This window comes from Triturus cristatus, chromosome 2_2 (genome assembly GCF_964204655.1).
Source record: "Triturus cristatus chromosome 2_2, aTriCri1.1, whole genome shotgun sequence".
NCBI classification, from domain to species: domain Eukaryota; kingdom Metazoa; phylum Chordata; class Amphibia; order Caudata; family Salamandridae; genus Triturus; species Triturus cristatus.
The window spans coordinates 624,578,633-624,600,530 of NC_140582.1; the positions used below are offsets into that span (position 1 = coordinate 624,578,633).

The following is a 21,898-nucleotide window of genomic DNA, read 5'->3' on the forward strand; positions in this document are numbered from 1 at the left end:
GTGGACAGAATTAATTTGACCACTTCCATTTCTGTCTTTGGCATATATTAAGAGTACACCAAGTCAGTGTGAGGGAAAAGCAACATCAGTTTTGCAAAGTTTTCTTTCATTAGGATTTCCAGCCTTAACCCAGTCAATGCGCCTGGGTCATGGCCACCACAGTGGACAACCATTAGGTGAGGAGCTTGGGAATCCATAATAGATTTAACCAAAGCCAGCAACTGATGAAACTTTAACCCTCTCTGGCCAAACCAAGTGATCTCCACATTTGGCAAACCTCACTGTCAATATCTCTCTTTTTTGCAGCCTGTTTAGCCCAATAGATATAGCTGTGGCCCACAATCCATACTTTCAGCATTTTGAAATGCAGGAGCAATAGTGGTCAGGAGAAGGCTGGGGCTCAATTAGGTAGTTTTCCAAAGTAAAAGCAGTTAAAATTGAGTTTTCCTTTTTATTTTTTAAGATTATATTTCATTGGATGCTGTCAGCATGAAAGTGAATAAAATTAGGTAGTGTGCTGGATGCGTTAGCATGAAGTCCTATTATTGGCAGTTTAAAAAAAGAAATGTAATACATACATGGATATGCTTTTAAATCTGTGGAGTAAAGCACACCTGCTGTATCTTATTTGGAAGTAGCATGTTCCTTCTAGAATGTGCTGTGAACTTGTGACCACCTGGTTCCACTGGGTTGCTAGGTACACTAAGCTAAGAGTATATTGGGGAGGGGGGGGAGGATGTTAATGAGACAAAACATTCTTTTTAAAGTTGAGGAGTGATGACACAATTTCCGTAATGGTAAGCTTTAAATTCCAACTCAGAACTGTGTGATAAACAGTTTTTCACTATTTAACTAAAAAGAAAATGAAGCTAGCAATAGGTTTGAACTTCTCTTTTTTTCGTAATTTCTCCGCAATGATCGCAAAACATTGCAAAAACGCGCCAACAGGAACCTCGCTTTGAAAGAGAGGGAAAGGGTTAACAGATGCTAACCATCCACAAGTGGAGATGTAGTAGTCTAAAATAAAAGACATGATTTCATTTGCTGCCTTTCTCATGACGAGAGTGGAAAGCTGAAAGGATTACCATTTTAGAGTTGCTTTATATGAAAGTGGTGTACCATTCTTGTGCTTAGTTTTTACAAATGTTAACAGTGCCAAGACTATCTAGAAAGAGCTAAAACAATATAATCTACAAACTCAATTCACTGGTTTGTATATAACTTTTTAATATTATAAAAAATGGACATTAGAAATGAAGATGTATATGGAAGTTTGATTAAAAAGAGTATCACAATGATGTGAAAAAAATATATATCAGATGAACTGTATCTGGCAGAGGGTATGTGTTTAAGATGTTAGTACTGTTGAAACTTACCATGAGCAATGCCTTTAACAATGACAATGTTTTAAATGTCTACGCATTATGTGCACAAAAGATCTATATTATTTGCATTCTGGGAGTTGTGGTAGTTTTAGTCACATTATTAAACAGGAGTACTGTAGTCATGAATAAAACATAAGAAAATGTGCTGTGCCTGAATATAAATTCAAAAGTAGGCTCATAGCGGCTAAACGCCTAATCACCAAGAGGTGAAAGTTCCCAACAGCTCCTCACACAATAGCCTGGTGCCGTTCCCTACTTAACTGGGCTAGGGCAGAGGGGGTGGCATTACGCAGGGAGGACCTGCCCATGGTCCGCAAGTTTCCTCTGGCGCTTCACTGGGACGCTATGGTGTCGAGCTTGCAGAGCATTGATACTGCCACGGAGGAGCCCCAAGAAAGGGAACAAGATCAGTAACTCAGCGCTGAGCATTCGGAAGTACACGCACACAGAGCTGGCCTCACTCACATAACTTCCAATCCTACACTACGGAGCTGCTGCCATTTGGCTCTAACAAGGCAGTCCCTTTTGTAACACATGCTGCAACGGGTCTCAGGCGACTACCCTATGGTTACTTTGTCCTCATTTTGTTGTACCCTATGCCCACAGTGGGATTAAGTAACACACCATGTCTAATATGGCAAATATGCGTCATACCACAATGCCTAGCTCAACACTGCAATGACAATCTTCCAGGAACTATTACCAGTAATTTGTTCGCTACCTAACCTGTTAATAAGATGGATTGTATGTTGAACTGCATAACGTTGTCATTGGCACACATGGTGCCAATGCACTGTTCATGTTATGAAAATATGAAAATGCCAATAAAAAGATTTAAACACAAAATACATTATAAAGTAGTAATACTTGTTAGGTATGTATTAGGAAGTGTTTGTCAATGTGGTTTTTAACTTATATGATCGGTTTGCATATGTTTAGATAGCGAGATATGTTTTTTCTAGTTGCAGATAGTTATATGTACGATGAGATTGTTGAGTTTACTTAAAGATTCACAGAACTATACATTTTTGGAAAGATGGCCTGAAGGTGTAGATCTTTTATGAAATCACATATATGTTTACATGGTGATCTATGTTCTTCAAGGCTGTTGAAAATTTCATTTATATAGTGAGGGTGGTGCATTTCTTTCAATATGCTCTATTTAAAATTGGGGAGGGGTAATAGTGAAGAATGTCTTTTGAGAGTTTGTGTGCTAGCCTCACTTGACATGTAACTTTTCTTTGAGAAATTCTGAATATATGTTTTAAAGACAGAAGAAATATTTGCGAAATGATGTAAGTATGCCATTATGAATAGGTTTTGTGCTTTCAAAAGGTGAGAATTGTTGTTTTAAGTTTTAGAAAGTTATTGACGCATGTGGATTCCTAGTAACCGAGCAATGTATACTCTTAGTGAAACATGTATGCAATTGTATATCAAGTGTGATATCTAGACTTATTTAATCACCGAGGTACTACACATGCACTCTTCCGATCACGCAGGCATTAATTATGAACTCAATGAACTACAGAGGCATCACCCATGCGTTCATCCACTCACACAGATAGTAGCAATATGGTTATGTGAATACACAGGCACTTACTATGCAGATATGGGACCACCGACGTTGTTCATATATAATAAGGGATTCATGAAGGCACTACCTATATTCTGAGGGAATTACGTAGGCACTTATGCACTCATCCAATTATCCTGGGAGTATTGTTGTACTCGACCACAAACACATGTTTTTACACGTTTTAGTGATGAATATGTACTCTTTTAGACCCATTTGGTGAATTATATATGTAAAGTGTCACACACTGTTTGCATGTACTCGGAAGAATTAGAGCGCTATATGGTGTGATATAGATTAATGTGCAGATTTTTAGATGCAGTGTTTCTCAAAATATAAATCTGATACATCTAAGTAGAAAGGTGCTGAAACACTAAATCTACCAGTGACACAGTGGTAGAGAGGCACAGAAATAGCTCATTTGTTGTGTTTTCGGATTTAGAGTATTGAAACACTGTATGTACTTCTACACTTTGGTTGATGTTCATTTTGAAAGTTACTACAAAAGCCATAAAGTGGTCTTTTACCGTGTATAAGTGAGAACTGTGATATGGTGCAGCTGTGTTGTAGGAGAGGGTGTTAACTAATAAATTAAGTTTTGTGTTTTGGTTTGGGTTTGATAGATTGAAGTAAGTGCTTATAGTTATGTAGCTAGGTTCAGCTGTAAATTTAAAACTGCAACTTAACATAAAAACTATTTTTGTATTATGTATAAGCCAGAAGTAAAGTAGTTGGTAAGTTGGCTAGAATAAAAATTCAAATATACTTTTTTTTTTTTTTACAGAACAATATCTGCATAACTACAGACGGAACGCCTAAAAACGCTTGGAGGAAAAATGAACAGAAGCAACTACGTTACCTATGCAGAACTGAGACACAAAGGGGGAAAAATGAAGAAAAAGTGGTGAAAGAACAAAGAGCTAATGGTAAGAGGACAAATTAATTTCTTAAAAATATATGTGGCCATTTCCAAAGATTGCAAAATAATGAAAATAAAAATCAGACTATGAAAACGAATAACAGTGGACAAAATGTAACAAAGATGGACACACTTTAAAAGGGAGAGAGAAGCAGTTTAAGGAAATCAGAGGCAGGATGTTTTGTAGTAGAGTAGTTATAAATCTACTGAGAACTATGAAAAAGTATAGAAAAAGGAGAGAGGCACTCAAACAGAAAGAACAAATTGAGAGAGTAGTTGATAAGGCCTTTGCTTTGAAGGTGAAGCTTTTCATTTTGATTATAAATACAATGAAGACTCGTGACAAAATGGTGTTGTGCAGGAGGAGACAAAACCAGAAAAAAAGAAGTGAATAGAAGTAACTTTTGTACAGTTTTTAGGGGAGAATGCATACATACATCTAGTACAGAATCTTTCTTTAATGAAGAAAGCTATGTCCAGGACAATGGATTTGTTCATGCTGTTGATTACAGAGGATGATGTTATGAAATAAAGAATGGCATTCCTACAGCGAAAGAGGTGATGGTTCCTACAAATGTAGAACAAGTTTTTGGCGAACAGGTCCAAGGAAGGCAGAGTCAGGCACCTGTATGGGAATGGAATTGTAGTAGTGTTTGTATTAGATAGCAATCCATTGACATATTAAGGACATTTCTACATATCTTTCCAAGGAGTTTAAAACAGAAAATAAGTACATTACAAGGATTGGATCCTTGTAAGATTAGAAAGAAACTTAAAGTTACACTCACTGGCTTGTTAATCAAACAAAGTGAGCCAAGGCACCTTTCATTATTTCAAGATGTTAGCTGTACACCACTCAACAATGCAAACGTTAGTCATGAGGCTGTAATATGTAAAAACTCCTGCTTTATGTTTAAGAGAAATGAATATAGCACTTTTGCACGGTACTGTGGCAGACGTAGAAAAGGTTTGTGCAGTTTCTCTTCTTTGGTCCTTCGTAGGATTCTTGGGAAAATGATGAGTTGTTAAGAGGAGGAGTTTCATTACAGGACACATATTACAGTTGACAGTTTTAAAGAAGAGATTACAAAACGTAACAGTGTGGTATAAAAAAACAGTATGTTTGTATATGTTGTTGATTCACTTACTAGAAGATTTAAATACAGACTGTTGACATTTAAAAAGTGAAAAAGTAAATAATGATAACTGGCTAAAGTTAGCTGTGTATTTGTAAAGGAACACTGACTTGTCTGTACGGCAAGTTATATGTAAGTAGTGTTACAATAAATTAGAAGATAATAAACTGAACAACACATAGATATTAGATACCCATTTTGTAAGATAATAAAATGCCTGCTACTGTAGAAAAACTATGAACGGCAAAAAATAAAATATCATCAACATTTATGATTCTTTGCACCATTTTTGAAGGGCCTTTATGGGCTGCTCTCCAGCATTCACTACAACTCCACAATCCTTGCAGTATGATGCCATCTGGAAAAACTGTAAAGGCAAATCTTGAAGTTGAAATTAGACCTCTGAATAGACTCTCTGCCCCGGAGTTGTTGTGGCTGCTATTGAAGTTGAGGGTCCTTCAGCCTTGCATTGCTTTCTTGGTGCTTTTACGCTATTGCTTTGGTAAGTTTTTAGCTCGTAAAGCACAGATGTAGTCCTGCAAGAATATTTTTTATTTGTACCCCTTGACAATGTCTTATGACACCTTGTGCATAGAGCATATATGCTCACTATGAACTCCTCTTAAAGAATGTTCAAGATAAATGGACATGTTCTTATTGTTTTAGTTGAAAAGTGTATTATCCAATGACATTCCTTTATCTACTGGTGACATGATCTTCTGTTTTGTTTAAAAAAAAAAAAAAAAAATGTTGCTGGCTTTGTAAAGTTGTAAAAAATGTTTGATCTTTTTTATGGTAACACAAATGGCAACTGGGACAGGAAGAATTAGAAAAATGTGCACTGACAAACGTGCTAAAAATATAAACGGGGAAAAAAGCATGTATGATTTTTTTTTTGCAGCATTGTGAATAGTTGTAACACACTGCTCACCAGCAGTTACAACAACAGTACAGTCCATGCAATACGTGGCCATTCTTGAAAACTCTGGAGCCATAACTGTTGCAGTAGTCTGCACTTCTGAAGGAACTTTCTTGCCAGGATTTGTAGTTGCTGGTGCCACTGATGTAGATGGTCCTCCAGCTTCCCTCTACTTGATTGCCAGTTAGAGAGGCTTCCTATGTTAGATTTTAAGATGATACACCATGGACGTCATCCCACATGAATATTTTTTATTCATCTCTCTAGACTGGATCTTTTCAGAGTGTACACTGTACTAGTTTTGGAGCAGTTTTTGATTCCTGTTGAGATTGATTAAGAATGGGTAGTTGTATGGGTGTTTTGTAGTTATGTTCTTTTTGTGAGTTCAGATGTTGAAAGTTATTTTTGGGATTTATTTTTGTTGAATGTGTTATTGAAATAAAGTTAAACAATTGTTACAAAATGCTAGACTTAAACATTGTGTAACATATGTTTAAATATCTATTTCACATTTTGTCATTTGTATTTGTGGCTACTGATGTCATTGCAACCTTCAGTGTTGCTGTGAAGAAGGGAAATGCATTTTTGATGAAGTTATTTCGACAAATGCATACAAAGGGGAAAGTTAAATTAGTATTTTACTAAATAGCTACAGCGAAACTTTATGTAAGATATGTTTATATATGTGTTTTACAATTTGTCAAAAACACCCAGTATTCGCAGTGTGTCCCTGGCAATGGGGTTCATAGAATCATACAGGCACTTCCTGTAGGATCATCAAGGATGTTCTTTCTCCACCACTCTTCAAACACGCCTCCTGGCACAGTACTAGTGAGGGATGAAATCCCCTTGGCTATTGAGGGTCGTTGGGGGCAAACTACCCCCTCCTGTTACCTCCAGCAAGTCCCACAGAGTCAATTTGCTATAAGGTCCTCGGAGGCCTAGTCCCCTTTCTGCACCACTCTGCAAACACGTCTCCTGGCACACTACTGGTTGGGGAATTAAGTTCTCTTGGGAGCTAAGGCACCTTTGGGACAAAGACGCCCTCCTGGTACTTTCTGTAAGTCCAACACAGCAAGATTCTGAGAGCTGGTCAGAGGCCTGCCCCCTTTCCGAACAATTCTGCAAACACCATTGGTTAATAAAAAAACATAGAAAGTTAATGAAAAAAACAAAAGGTTACAGGTAAGGTATAGTTGGGAATTAGCATTTAAAAAACCTTAAAAAACCAAAGGTTACAGGGCTGTTATAGTTAGGAAATAGAATTTAACAAAACTTAGATATTCACTGAAAAAAACAAAGGTTACAGGGATGTTAAAGTTAGGATCAGATTTCACACGCACAAAACCAGATAAATTTAGCAGTTATAGTTAGCTGAGCTAACTATAACTCGCGCCTCCTCAATGCACTGCTTACGACCTGAGATATTACACCACTCATGACATGGTCAGTGACATCACTGATGACATCATCCACAGAACCTCTGACACACCTATTTATACCCCAATATAACCTTTCATACACCCACTCCAACTTCCACAGTAGCATTCTCAAAACCATTGACACACCCATACCTGTACTTACACACCCACTCACTGCTTCATAGTACTACAGACACATCAACTCAGTCACCCATACAGCCACACATACTCACTAATACAGCCACTGATATACCCCCTCATACAACCAGCCACTCACACGTCAGTCACTTATAGAGCTACTCACACATCTACTCACTCACGTAGTCAATCACACAGCCATTTACTCACCTATACATTTATACACACACCCACTCATTTTTTTCATCCAGATAATAACAAATACTCACTCACCTATACAGTCACTGACACAAGCACACACTCACCCAAATGACCAAGCTCGCAGTCATTCAGTCACTGTCACTCATATACTCCAATACTCACCTATACTGCCTTTCAAATATGCAGTTACTCACCCATATACCACTGACACATCCATTCACTCACCGTAACAGCCATACACACTCACCCACCCTTAAAGCCTCCTAACACACATACTCACTACCCATAGAGCCACTGACTCACTCATGCATACAGGCAATTACACACACCCCTCACCCACCAACCCACACGGACATTGAGACACTTATACACGTACTCAGACAACCAATCACTCACCCATACAGAAACTCACTTACCCACTCACACACCCACTCACACAACTATACAACTACTTAGACACCAACTGACCGACAGATAAAGACATTCAAACGAGTCACTCACCCATACATTCACTGAGACAACTAATCACTCACTAAGTCAGTCATGCACCCACTGAATCATCCATACAGGCACTCATACACCCACTGATTCATCAATACACCTTGGTGTATATATATTTAACACTCAACATTTTAACAACACTCACAGTTACTGGATGATATCAGTGATGTCATCAGTGATATCATATGAGATGTTCTTTGCAAATGCTAGTGCTAATAAACAAAAAAGAGATTTTTTTTTCCAATCACTCCTGTCATTTCTAGTTTTTATAGAGCAACAAGTGAGCATGTAAACACCTTGGGAGAGCCCTGAGATGACAATACAGGACCAAATTACACATATAACTATCTATCTATCTATATATCTATATATATTCACTTAAAAAAAAGTGTGGCTCAATGGTTAGAGCGGCAGACCCTGATGCAGAGGTCTGGCCCGGGACCAGGGTTCAATTCCCGCCTCGGCGGGTCTTGGGCTCAATTTCCTCTGACCTGTTAATTCTCGCCTCGGTGCCTATTCTAATCATGGGTCCCACTCTGCAACTCTGGGCAATAGCTTGCTTAATCTCCACAACGGCCCCAACAGCGCTGGGATGCCTGGCTTCACCTTGGGGGTGCCCAGGAGTGGACATTTCACAAGGAAAAGCCAGGAAGGGTTCCACAGCGGTATGAGTTACAGCGCCAGGAGACCCTAATTGGGTAGCAGTGCGCTTTACAAATACAACACATTTACATTTACATGGTAGTTATAGTTAAGAAATAGAATCCGGCAGTTATTGTTACATGAGCTTACTATAATGTATGCCTTGGCAATGAAGTGCTTATGATCTCACATACTACATCACTAATGACATGGTCAGTCACATCAATAAGGTTATCACTCATAGCATCTCAAATGACATTTGCTTTTTCAAATTCTATTTCCTAACTATAACATCCCTGAAAGCAAATTTCTATGTTTTTTTAACTTGTAGTCGTGTTTGCAGAGCAGTGGAGAAAGGGGGCGGGGCCTATAACCAGCTCTCAGCAATCCAGTTTTGTAAGACTTACTGGAGGTAACAGGAGGGCTGATTGGCACCCAAGGACTCTCAGCACCCAAGGGGACTTTATCCGCCAACCAGCAGTCCGACAGGAGGCGCGTTTGCAGAGTGCTGGAGAAGGGGGCAAGGCTCTCGAAGTCCTCTCAGCAATCACGCTTTATGGGACTTAATGGAGGTAGCAGCAGGGCTTGTTGGCCCTCAAGTAGCCTCAGCAGCCAAGGGGACTTCATCCCCCCCAACCAGTAGTGTGTCAGGAGGAGCGTTTGTAGAGTGATGGAGAAAGGGGGCGGGGCCTCTGGTGACTTGAAATTTTTTGCATTAATTTATTAGGGAAGGGCTACATGGCTCTTCTTCCCTTGGCCAATTTTAGCCCCAGGGACCCCATCGTCCCGGGCCAGGCCTTTTTTGAAAGGGGAGGGGTGCCACATGGCCCCCCTCTCCATGCCAATTTCGTCCCTGGGACCCCATCATCCAAGGCGCGGCCTTTTGCTTTTAATTGAGCAGCCCCCCTACCGAGCCTATTTAAAATAAAAAAAAAGCGCACAGGCCCCCACTTTTAAAAATAAGCGCCCCCAGGTGAGCCCAGGCTCAGGGGGTTGGTGTGAAATTGTGTAAGGGGAAGTGGGGTGCAGCCCTATCCCAGAGTCTGCTTGAGGCCCTGGGGACCCCATTTCCCACGATGAGTCTTTAATATTTAGGGGAGGGGCACGCGGACCTACTCCCCATGTCGTTTTAGGCTCAGGGAACCCCACCCCCAGACCACTTTATTTTTGTTTCAACTCTGTTTATTGGAAGAAAAGTCAAAACATTTAGTTTTTATAAGCAATAATGGTACATACATCATCTGGTATAATATAAGCTAGTTGGAGAGCAGCATAGTTAAACAGAGCATCAATCAGTACTTGCCTTACATGCAGCATTAAACTGTCAAGCTGCAAGTGACACATCGCGGGTAACAACAAGTTGCAAAGGGAGAAATACATTTTAAGGGGTGCTGAACAAAACTTTTTCCTTTCAGGTATAACCCAGTTTGCCATAGTGAGCAAGAGAACATATAAAATTGCCAACATTGAGTACAGTCCGGTAATGGGCCGCTGGAGGAAGTGTTCAGTGCTGTGGAGATTAGGGAGATATCTTATACAGTGTCAGAGTGCAAGTGAAACAGGGCAATCAAGATCTGTATTGTAAGGCCGAAGTGAATAAAGAGTCTGAGAGGGCCCTGGTGAGACCAAAGTAGCCTCAGCTGCTTCCGTTTGATGTACCATTTACAAGAATGAAACATAAAAATATTTAAAATAACAAAGAAGAACAAGGGGGACCAGAAATATACAGGGTTTGAGGGAGGGGGAGTCAGTTTTGGTGAAAAGGGGGCTCAGGGGCAATCCTTTACTCTAATGTTTGTTAAAAGGGGAACAACCCTCTGCCTAACATGTCAAGGGGTCTCGTTAGGCGATCTCTCTAGAATATGGGAGTAAGGAGTCCTCAAATAGTTGAAGAGTTCGCAGCCTATGGGGGGGGGGGGGTGTAGCGGGCATGTGCAGTTTGGGAGAGATGAGATAAGTGGTTGCCAAGTGTACTTGAATTTGGTATCTGTTCGGGTGAGGTGAGCTGTCAGAAGTTCTATTGCCATGGCATGCCATAGGCGTTAGAACCAGGCAGATATTGGGGGTGGGAGAGAAGTATTTTCTTCCAATGAAGGGCTATAGTTTGTTTTGCAGCGCCCACAATCTGCATGATAAGGCGCAAATCAGAGAGGGTCATGGCTTTGAGTTGTGTTTGTCTCATGCCTAGTAGTGATACCAAGGGGGCGTTTGGGTTAGGGAACCCCAGAGTGTCTTTGATGTGGCTTAAAACCTCTTTCCAGAACGCCCTCACAAGCGGGCACGTCCACCAGATATGGAGGAAGTCTCCTGTTGCCGACTGGCATCTTCAGCAGATGGGAGAGAGTCCAGGAAGGATTTTGTGTAGAAGTGTGAGAGTGTAATACCAGCGAGTCATTAGCTTATATGCTGTTTTGTGCTGAGTAGTGCTCCTATAGATCCTAGGTATGTCACACCATAGTTGTTCCTAGTTCTGCTGGGAGGGCTCCTCTTCTATATCTATGAGCTATTGTATTTGGTATGTATGGAGATGGTGGTGTTGCGAGCGTTGCAACACTTGGAAAGTGCGAGAAATTTGACCCTGTGTTCCTTCAAATGTTCGAACCAAGGACTCAAAGGGCGTAATCCGTCTGGTTGCTTCCTGAGTATATTTGGGAGTAAGCAGCCAGTGGCGGAGTTGATAATATTGAAGCCTGCTGGCCTCAGTGACATGGGAGGATTGTTTGCATTGGTCAAAAGACTTACATGGATCACCTTCAAAAAGGTCCTGGATAACTCGGCACTCCCCCTGATTCCACTATGGGAAAGCATGTTGTAAAGCCGGAGGGAACAAAGGATTCCGGGCGATGGGTGTGTTAGGTGAGTGGAAAGTTGTCAGACCTCTAGGGACAGCAGTCCTATCCCATATCTCAAGAACTGTTTTCGTGGAGGTTGAAACATGCACTGTGGGGTCTGGCCATTTTGGAGAGCCATGTCAGGTTCCACAGAGGTCTCCAAGCAACTGCCTGGTCCATGTGAAACCAATGTTTTTCGCTCTCCCGAACCACCCATACAGATATATATCGAAGGTGGGCTGCCCAATAATATTCCAGGACTTTAGGGCACGCAAGGGCTCCACGGTCTCAGGGCAGATTAAGCACTTTTTTTCCGAAAAGGGTGGCCTTTACTCCAAATGAAGGGAGTTAGGTCGCGCTGCATGCTTTGGATGTCTACCTGAGGAATCGGTATTGGTAATGTTTTGGAAGAGGTAAAGAATTTTAGGGAGAAGTGTCATTTTTACCGCATTGAGGCGGCCCAACCAGAAGATAGGGAGTTTTTTCCACCGTCATAATTCTTCTAGAATATCTCTACGACAGGCTGGCCAGTTGGCCTGGGTCCAGGTAGAGAGGAACGAGGTCAAGCTGAGGCCCAAATAGCGAATTGAGTGATCTGCCCAGTGTATGGGGGGTAAGGAGTTGAAGTCTCTGTAATTCCGGAGTAGAAATGGTGAGGTTCTATGCATGGGATTTGAACATGTTTATCTTAAAGCCTGAAGTTATTTCAAAGGAGTGAAGAAGCGAGGCTAAGGCTTGAATAGACGTATCCGGAGTAGTAAATGAGAGTATTAGGTCGTCTGAAAACAGGGATACTTTATGACCATGGCCCCCAAAGGGGTCGCCCTTTATGTCCGGCGATTGGAAGATGCCAAGAGCTAGGGGTTCCACTGCCAAAGCAAACAAGAGAGGGGAGAGTGGGCAACCCTGCCTGGTCCCCCTGTGAATCGAGATTGGAGGTGTAAGTTGACCATTGATTCAGAATCGCGCTACAAGGGAAGTGCAAGGGGTCATTAGCTTAGAGATCATTGTTGCCTCATGCCTGTTTTATGGAGTACTGCATGGAGAAACTGACAGTCAACACAACTGAATGCCTTCTCCGCATTGAGGAATAGCAGACAGGCCAGGATGTCTCTCTTTTGGGCCTTTTCAATAAGGTGGGCAATTCGCCGAACGTGGTCAGCCCCCTGGCGGTGGCAGATGAACCCCACTTGATCAGGGTCGATCAGCCCTCGCAGATAAGGCTTGAGGCGGTTCGCTAGTATATTAGTGTATATTTTGGCATCAGTACTGAGTAGCGCGATAGGTCTGTAGGAAGTGCATAAGAAGGGTCTTTTCCCGGTTTTGGTATGAGCACTACTTCAGCTTCTGACATAGTTCCGTTGTGTCAGAAAACGTATTAAAAATGTGAAGCAGGTGGTCCTGGAGTGGAGGAAGAAAGGCACAGTAGAAGGTAACTGGGAGGCCATCCGGTACCGGAGTTTTATTCATTGGGAGTAGTTTCTGTGCTCTATGGATTTCTTCTGAAGTAATTGGGTCTTCCAGTAGTTTCGCGTATTGAGGGTACAGTGGGTCCCAGGGGCATGCATTGAGAAAAGAGGAAGTTTCGTCGGGCGAGTGGGCGGCTACTGTGTATAGTTAAGTGTAGAATGAGGCAAAGACCAGACCCTTGTCCCATTCAGTTGTGGCCCAGGTATTGTTTACACGTTTGATTTTGGAGATATGAGATTTAGCGACTTGAGCCCAAATGTGACGTGCTAGGATAGTCCCTACCTTCCCCCCTTGAAGAATCTCTGCTTAAGTGACATCAGAGCACGTTCTGCCTTATTAGGCAAAGTAGTTTCAATTGGCCCCGAAGTATGGCAAGGTGCTGCTTGTGTGCTTTCGAAGGAGTGGCATGATTTTTACGTTCTAAGGCCTTAATGTAATTGGTTAGGTTGTGCTTGACCAAACGGGATTCACGCGATTGGGCAATGGCTATGGAGGAGATGACGCCTCGATTGGTTGCCTTAAAAGAATGCCATCGCATGGTTGCGGGCGGTTCTGGGGGCATGTTCGCCTCAAAGTAAGCCGAGATCTCTTGACAGACTTCCGCCTCGTCTACTGGATCCAACGGACGTGGGGAGGAAGACGCCATCTACACGAGGTATCATATCGTCTAGCCGGGGTTCGGAGGGTCACCATCATATGTGTGTGATCTGATATAGATATGTCCGAGATCTCCACTGAGTCTAGGGATTTAATCAGAGTGTGAGAGAAAGCAATAATCAATTCTTGAGTAAGAACGATGGGCATGAGAGAAGAAGGTATAATCGTGTACGCCAGGGGAATATCTCAAGGTGTCTGTCAGGCCAACCTCTCTAAGATCCCTCTTCAAAGCAGCTGAATAGCCCCTGTGGTCTGATATGTGGCGGCACTACGGTCCAGTATAGAGTCCCATACTATATTGAGGTCGCCCCCAAGAATGACTGAGCCCTCTGGAGAGTGCAAGTGATCTTTCAAGAAGGATCTGAGAAAGGCATCTTGCGCCTAGTTAGGCGCATAGATGTTGATAAGGGTCAAAGGCTGTGCTCCCAGTTAGATTTGAGGTTTCACATACCGGCCCTCAGCGTCCAGTGTTACTCGGAAGTCGCCTCTCCCAGTCTGGATCTAATTAGTATAGCAACCCCTGCTGTTTTGGAAGCAGCCGATGCCCGGTACTGGCGAGGGTATTTCGGGTGGGCCATGACTGGAGTATCTTTAGAAAGTACATGGGTTTCCTGGAGGAACATAATGTCTGGGTCTCGGAGGAGTAGGTATCTCCAGATCTGTCGCATTTTATTAGGAGAGTTGAGGCCCTTGACATTGACAGTAAGAATTTTAATTGATGGTTTTGTGGTCATAGCGTCACAGGGAGTGTCTGGAGGTGTAAATGTAGCCATGGTTGGGAGATTGGTGCACTCCTAGGAAAAGGAGACAAAGCTGACGATACAGGTGATGGGCATGCATGCTGCAGCGTGAGAGGGTCTTTATGTCGGACTCGCCCTGCCCCCAGTATAGGAAAGAAAACACAGATGGGGAAAAAACAGGTAACAGCCAACAGGGCCGGAAGTCGAGACAGGAGCCATTCCGAGGAAGTCACTACTCCTTTAGGCATTACGTGTGTGGGAGGTGTGCTAAGAGTTTATGTGGGTGGCGTGGACAGGGAGAAGAACTGATGAATTAATCAACAGGGGCAGGCTGGTGGCCTCTATGCCCCACTATGGTCCAATGGGAGTGCAAAAGAGTATGCCAGGTGGCAGAGTGATTGTGTAGTATTGAGACTGAGGATGTAAAGGAGAGTTAGAGTCGTTTCTAGGCATACTGAGTCATGAAAGGCACTCGGAGACCTTTACGCAGGTGAGGGAGGTATTAGTTGGACTACAGTAGCTAAAGTGAAGAACATAGAAGATTGCTTATCAGAAGACCTTCCCGAGTGGGTCAGGGCGTAGTTGGCACCTTGGTGTGGTTGTTGTTGTCTGAGGCCTCTGAATTATGGGTCGGTGAGTGTGTAGCATTCATGGTGCGTAGGTGGTTAAAGATTTCTTGCTTTGTTTGGAGGAGATCTGTTCCCTAGCTTGTGACCTGCGTTTGGAGGCCGGAATTGTGGATCATTCTGGTCGCATCGCCTCTCTGCGGGGAGATCCTGGTTGAGAGTGTCCCTTTTCATCCAATTCGGATGGAATTTGAAGGAGCCTTTTTACTTCATGCAGGGAGCGGAGAATTTGGCGCTTGCCTTCCCATGAGAAAATCAATGCGAAAGGGTGGCCCCATTGATACTTGATTTAAAGATCCCACAGCTTGTCTGTGATGGGTTTGAATTCTTTGCGGCTACGAAGAGTGACCAGGGCAATGTCTGGAAAGACTTGAATGGCGTGACCTTTGTACGTCAGATGTGTTTCACCCCGTATCTTCTGAAGGATGGCTTCTTTTTCTACAAAGAAATGTACTCGGGTGAAGATATCTGGGAAGAAGCCAGTGCAATCTCTAGGGCTAGCAAATCGATGTGCCCAGTCGAGGGCCAGAGGGGAGGTATCATCATCCGCCCTGATTGAATGTAGAAGGTCGGCAGTGAAGGCCATAGTATCTTGGCCCTCCGCTCCCCGCGAGACTCTTCTGATGCGGATATTATATCGCCGACGTCTATTTTCCAAATCCTCCTGCTTCAGCTGTAGATTAATATGCTGATCTTACAATTCGCACAATAACAACGAGAGGGTGAGGGAAAATCACTCTTGATGCCCCTGGTTTATAATAAATCAACAACAAAAGAGTGAACAGGGGAAGGAGCAAACTAAGAGTAACAGCGTGGGCAAAAACCAAAATAGTGTTTTAAAAGAACCCTCACTCACCAACCTAGTTGGTGACATGCTTCATCATCGGGTTCCCACCAGAGAGGCCGAATGCCTCTCTGGTGTGCTGCAACGCCTGAACTACAGCGGAGCTGGTTTTGGATGAAAAGGAAGTGAAAATTTAAAAGGTGAATGGTTTTAACCAATAACCAATTTAATCCTGGTAAACCAAAGACCGAATAAAAACAAGTGAGTTGGACAAGAGCCGGCCAATTAGGTGGGACAGGGCTCGTCCTAATTAAAGGGAGGTCAACATGTTTCAGCTTAACATGCCCAGTCGGCTAAGCATTCATCAGGACCATGTAGAACACCACGGCGGTATGCACACGCTAAGGTGCACCCTAACCAGTGGCGTGTTTAGGCGGTAAAACTCACTGTTCTACCGCAAAAGCCATCCTACAATTCAGGGGCTAGTAACGCCTGTAAAAGAAAAACAGACATAACACACATAAAGACATATAAAGACAGACACTTTTTGTCACTTGAATTGTTTATACTTTACGTGATTCAGGTGAACACAAATGGTAGTCCCGTGCTGTGAAGCGGGAGTGGGTGTCAAATAACGATATGTGGTTATAAAACGCCCACAGTAGAGTGTAGTGCTCTATGAGAGGTAGAGGACCTATACATATATCGTTGTGTATCGTTACGGTCCTACGCACTAATTGTGCCTGTGAAAGGATCAATAAATATATTGACCGATCGACCAGCGATGTGCAGTCGACAAAGGCTATTTAGCCGTTATGTATGCCGAAAAACTAGCAGACTCGTGCAAGTGAAGTGCATGCTGAAACGAGCGCACGTAGTGTTTGCCAGGCGCCGTTGCTCCAGTGCATGACTATCAATAAAGTATGATAAAAACAACAACAACAACATGGAAAAAAGGGGCGGAAAACTCTTACTCAGTAAATTGGTACTGTTTGCGTCATGGGTCCGAGAGGGGGGTAGTGAGCTATAGTATCTGTGAGAATAAATAAACAGGAGAACCTTGTTTGACTAGATACTCAAAAGTAAACCTCACTGGGACCAAAGGGATGCGGTAGCGAAGAATATCTACTTACTTCCATGCTCGCACACTCCCGTGAAATACCTGGTTCAGTCCTGCTCGGCCCGGATATTGGTGAGTGTAAAGCGAAACCGGAAGAAATACTAACGCGATCCCGTCACGTGATCAAAACAACGCGTGTCACGTGATCTTAACAGCGCACGTCAACGTGTGACGTCATATGGTGGGGCGTGTTGTATCGGACGTGCTCCCATACCTAAGTCAGTCAGGATTGGTCTTTAGTGAAGAAAAAGGTGACATGCCAGTCTATTGTTGAAAAAGGGGGGGAAACCGGGTAATATTCGTGACAACCGGTTCTGGCCTGTGAAAATGCATTAACATTGCGTGCACTTTCACTGCGAAACCTTTGTCCTGGTGCATGATATCTAGGAATGGCAGGTAACTACTGACTGTTTGTGAATGGCACGTGGTGTCTAAAAACCTTTAGTTGATCATACGTTATGTAGATCTCCAGTGTAACAGCTACCTAAGAGGTAATTTCAGTGTGAGGCACAGAGAAACACACACACACACATACACCCCCTTTGATCAGGTGGATGAATTACAAAAGGGATGCATTGAAATCGTAGGCTATGCTGCACGGAGGCCATCAGGGTGTTATCCTGTGTTGGTGAAAACCGTCCAACACTTCAGTTTTTGAGAATGGAGTTCCACGGGATATTGTCAGACCTGAGAGGTGAGTCGAAAGGCGATAGACCCATCTTTGTTCTTTCTCAAAGAGTAACTGCTGAGTGTTTGGTCCTGGTTTCAGTTTCTCAATAATTGACCAAGTCATGTCATTTGTTGTGTGATTGGCCAAAAGAAAATGTTCTGTCAATTTGGTACTTAGTTTGCGACAGCGAATGGTGCTGCGATGTTCGCAGATGCGCTGTTTTATTTTCCTGCCCGTCATTCCCACATATCTCAGTCCGCAGGGACAGGTAATTAGGTAGACCACGTCTGTGGAATTGCAGTTGGTGTGCGTTCTCTGCACCCATTGCTTCCCTTGTTCAAGCTCAAGATACTTTGAAGGGGAAGTCAGGTGGCAAACACTACATGAACCACAGGGGTAGTGGCCAACAATAGGGGGAAGGCCCCACGCGCTGGTGATAGACAGATGCTGATCTTTGTCTAGTGGCTTTGGGCGAGTATGAACCAAAGCATCCTTCAAACTTCTCGCTCTTTTGTAAGAGAATAAGGGTTTTTCCCAATTGTGTTTATTGCTCGTCAGGATATTCCAGTGTTTCCTAATGGACTTACTGACTGCGTTAGATGCTGCATTGAAAGTGGTCACACATGTGAGAGGTAAGGAGTCCTGGTCATCTCTCACATGGTCTTCCAATAAAGCCTCCCGATTTTGGTTACGGGCCCGCTTATTACTCTTCGAGAGGATCTTATCAGGGTAACCCCGGGATTTCAGTTTCCAAGTAAGTTCCTGTGCTTGTTTTTTGTATGCAGACACTTCGCTACAATTCCGACGTAGACGCAGATATTGGCCAAAGGGGAGGTTTTCCCTCAGTGGGCGAGGATGGTAACTAGAAAAGTGTAACAAATTGTTTTTTGCCGTGGGCTTGTGATGAGTTTTGGTTTGTAGGGTGTCGCCTGTTCTGGTGATGACCACATCCAGGAAAATCATCTCATCTTTGTTGTGTGTATGGGTAAATCTAAGATGGGGATCACAAGTATTTAGCCATCTGAAGAAATCCTGGAGGCATTCCTCAGAGCCCTGCCAAATGATCAGTACATCATCGATGTACCTTTTCCAAAAGAAAAGGTTTGGCAAAAAGGGGTTATGTTGAGCCAGGATGAACTTACTTTCAAAATCGAACACGTACAGCCCGGCTACCGAAGGCGCAAAAGTACTGCCCATTGAAGTACCTGTTGTTTGCAGAAAAAGGTCACCCTTATATTCGAAAAAGTTCCTTTTCAGTGCGAGAGTAGCACAGCTGACAACGAATTCTCGCGGGGTGGTGTACTTCCAGTTACTGGACTCAAGGGTGCGCCTTACGACATTGATGGTGTCATCCTGGGGGATACAGGTGTACAAACTTTCAATATCAATTGTCACCAAAAAAGATGCCCCATCTGGGAGAACAATCCCTTGAAGTAGTGCTAACAGACTCTTAGTGTCTTTGAGATAAGTGCTGGTTGATTGAATCAGAGGTTTCAGAAAGAAATCACAATAACGTGACAGGGGTTCCAGCAATGAACCGATCCCGGACACAATAGGTCGGCCAGGAGGGGGTGTTCTGTTCTTATGTGTTTTGGGCAGGGTGTAAAAGTAAGGGATCTTGCCCTCACTGGTAGTGAGGAAAGTCGCTTCCTGTTTGGTGATAAAGCCATTAGCTTCGGCGTCCTGAACCAAATCGTGAATGATACCGTGGAGTTCCAAGGATGGATCCGTAGTCAGAGGAGTATAGCTAATAGGATCATCTAGGAGACGTCTGCATTCCCTGTCATAGGCAGTAGAATCCTGAATGACTACTCCGCCACCCTTGTCTGCTGATTTAATCACGATACCAGTATTCGATTGCAGAGAAAGTAGTGCTTGAAATTCGCCCGCCGTCATGTTCTTGAAGCGGTTGGGTTCGATGAAGGCTTCAACATCGTTAGATACCGCCTGCTCAAATGCTGTGATTTCAGGCGGAATAGAGTGAGGGGGAGGGGTAAAGGTAGATTTGACCTTAAATCCTGTATCACTCGACGGAGGCTGGGTGCTGTCCAGAGGTTGTTTTTCAAAGAAGTTTTGAGCTTCAGTTTTCTGAAGAAGTTAGAGAGTTCGCATCTCAGTTTGAAGCGATCAAAACTGGCTGTGGGTATAAAACCCAGCCCCTTTTCCAGGACTGAAGTTTCGTCGGTCGTGAGTGTCACTGATGAAAGGTTCGTGATCAGACTCGTTGATTGCTGGGGCCTGCTCGTTGAGTCTTGCTCCTCGTATTGTCCCCCACTGCTTCGTCTTGTTGCCAGTGGACTTGGGTGGAGCCTCTTCTTCGGCCCCGGCCTCTCCTGCCCCTCTCTAAAAAAGGGGGGCGGTATTGGTTCTGTTGGAACTGTGGAGGTGGAAAGAAACCGGGGTTCCAACCCATCATCGGGTGGAACGGGGGTGGTTGAAATGGTGGTTGTTGGTAGGGAAGCCAAGACTGATTGTTGTGTTGTCGTCTGTTTCTTCCTCTACCCCGCTGGCGAGCCTTGTAGCTGTCGCTGCTAGAATCACTTGCAGTGGAGCCATCAAGTGAGCTGTCAGTACCAAAGTCATTCTTGGTCGGTGGGATGTAGTCTGGGCTGGTATAAGGGTATGCTCGTACATAGGACCATTTTGCCAGATCCTTCTGGAATTTCTGGGCTTTGGAATGAGTAAGAGAATCTTTATATTCATTCATTTCTTTGTTTAGTTCATCGAGCCGTTTCTTATAGCCAATTAGTGTTGATTTGAAATGGGTTTCCGTTAGTTGGATTTCCACCATTATGGCCTCCGAGAGCCTAAGTGCTGTTTTAATAATTAGCACCAGCCAATCCCTGGTGCAGTGCCAGGCGATTTGGGCCCATTACTTCCTAAACTGTGCATCATCTAGGAAAATGCGGGGGGCATTTGTGACTAGTAGACCCTTGGGTGCTATATTGTTTCTGAGATATTCAGTGAGAATTGTGCCATGAAGGATAGTGCGTATCCGCCCTCTTTTCTGCTCGCTTAATTTATCCCACTCAGTAGTTTGTGAGATAGTTTGAGCAATAGAGGGATCAGAAAAAAGTGAGGGATCTGCCAAAAGGGCATCTACTTCCTCATTTGAGTAAGAGAGGCCCAGATTATCCATGATGCTGTGTTGAGGAGTCGCTAAATAAAAAGGCAAAACGAAGGGAAAAATACCCTCGCAGCTGTGCGCTGCCAAATATCACAATAACAACGAGAGGGTGAGGGAAAATCACTCTTGATCCCCCTGGTTTATAATAAATCAACAACAAAAGAGTGAACAGGGGAAGGAGCAAACTAAGAGTAACAGCGTGGGCAAAAACCAAAATAGTGTTTTAAAAGAACCCTCACTCACCAACCTAGTTGGTGACATGCTTTATCATCGGGTTCCCACCAGAGAGGCCGAATGCCTCTCTGGTGTGCTGCAACGCCTGAACTACAGCGGAGCTGGTTTTGGATGAAAAGGGAGTGAAAATTTGAAAGGTGAATGGTTTTAACCAATAACCAATTTAATCCTGGTAAACCAAAGACCGAATAAAAACAAGTGAGTTGGACAAGAGCCGGCCAATTAGGTGGGACAGGGCACGTCCTAATTAAAGGGAGGTCAACATGTTTCAGCTTAACATGCCCAGTCGGCTAAGCATTCATCAGGACCATGTAGAACACCACGGCGGTATGCACACGCTAAGGTGCACCCTAACCAGTGGCGTGTTTAGGCGGTAAAACTCACTGTTCTACTGCAAAAGCCATCCTACAATTCAGGGGCTAGTAACGCCTGTAAAAGAAAAACAGACATAACACACATAAAGACATATAAAGACAGACACTTTTTGTCACTTGAATTGTTTATACTTTACGTGATTCAGGTGAACACAAATGGTAGTCCCGTGCTGTGAAGCGGGAGTGGGTGTCAAATAACGATATGTGGTTATAAAACGCCCACAGTAGAGTGTAGTGCTCTATGAGAGGTAGAAGACCTATACATATATCGTTGTGTATCGTTACGGTCCTACGCACTAATTGTGCCTGTGAAAGGATCAATAAATATATTGACCGATCGACCAGCGATGTGCAGTCGACAAAGGCTATTTAGCCGTTATGTATGCCGAAAAACTAGCAGACTCGTGCAAGTGAAGTGCATGCTGAA

The 21,898-nt window shown here is 43.4% G+C and overlaps 1 protein-coding gene across 13 annotated transcripts in view; it reads right to left on the minus strand.

Annotated features, from left to right (window-relative positions):
* The window catches only part of CBR4 (carbonyl reductase 4), a 276,454-nt gene that overhangs the window by 68,760 nt on the left and 185,796 nt on the right, over positions 1 to 21,898 (minus strand). Inside the window, exon 6 of one of the 13 annotated variants that reach the window (XM_085641808.1) lies at positions 3,742 to 4,505. The exons of the other annotated variants lie outside the window; for them this stretch is intronic. Coding sequence (XP_085497934.1) covers positions 4,199 to 4,505 — 307 coding nt within the window. The 3' untranslated portion in view covers positions 3,742 to 4,198. Of the gene's footprint in view, positions 1 to 3,741; positions 4,506 to 21,898 lie in introns of those variants that run through there. 13 annotated transcript variants of the gene reach the window in all.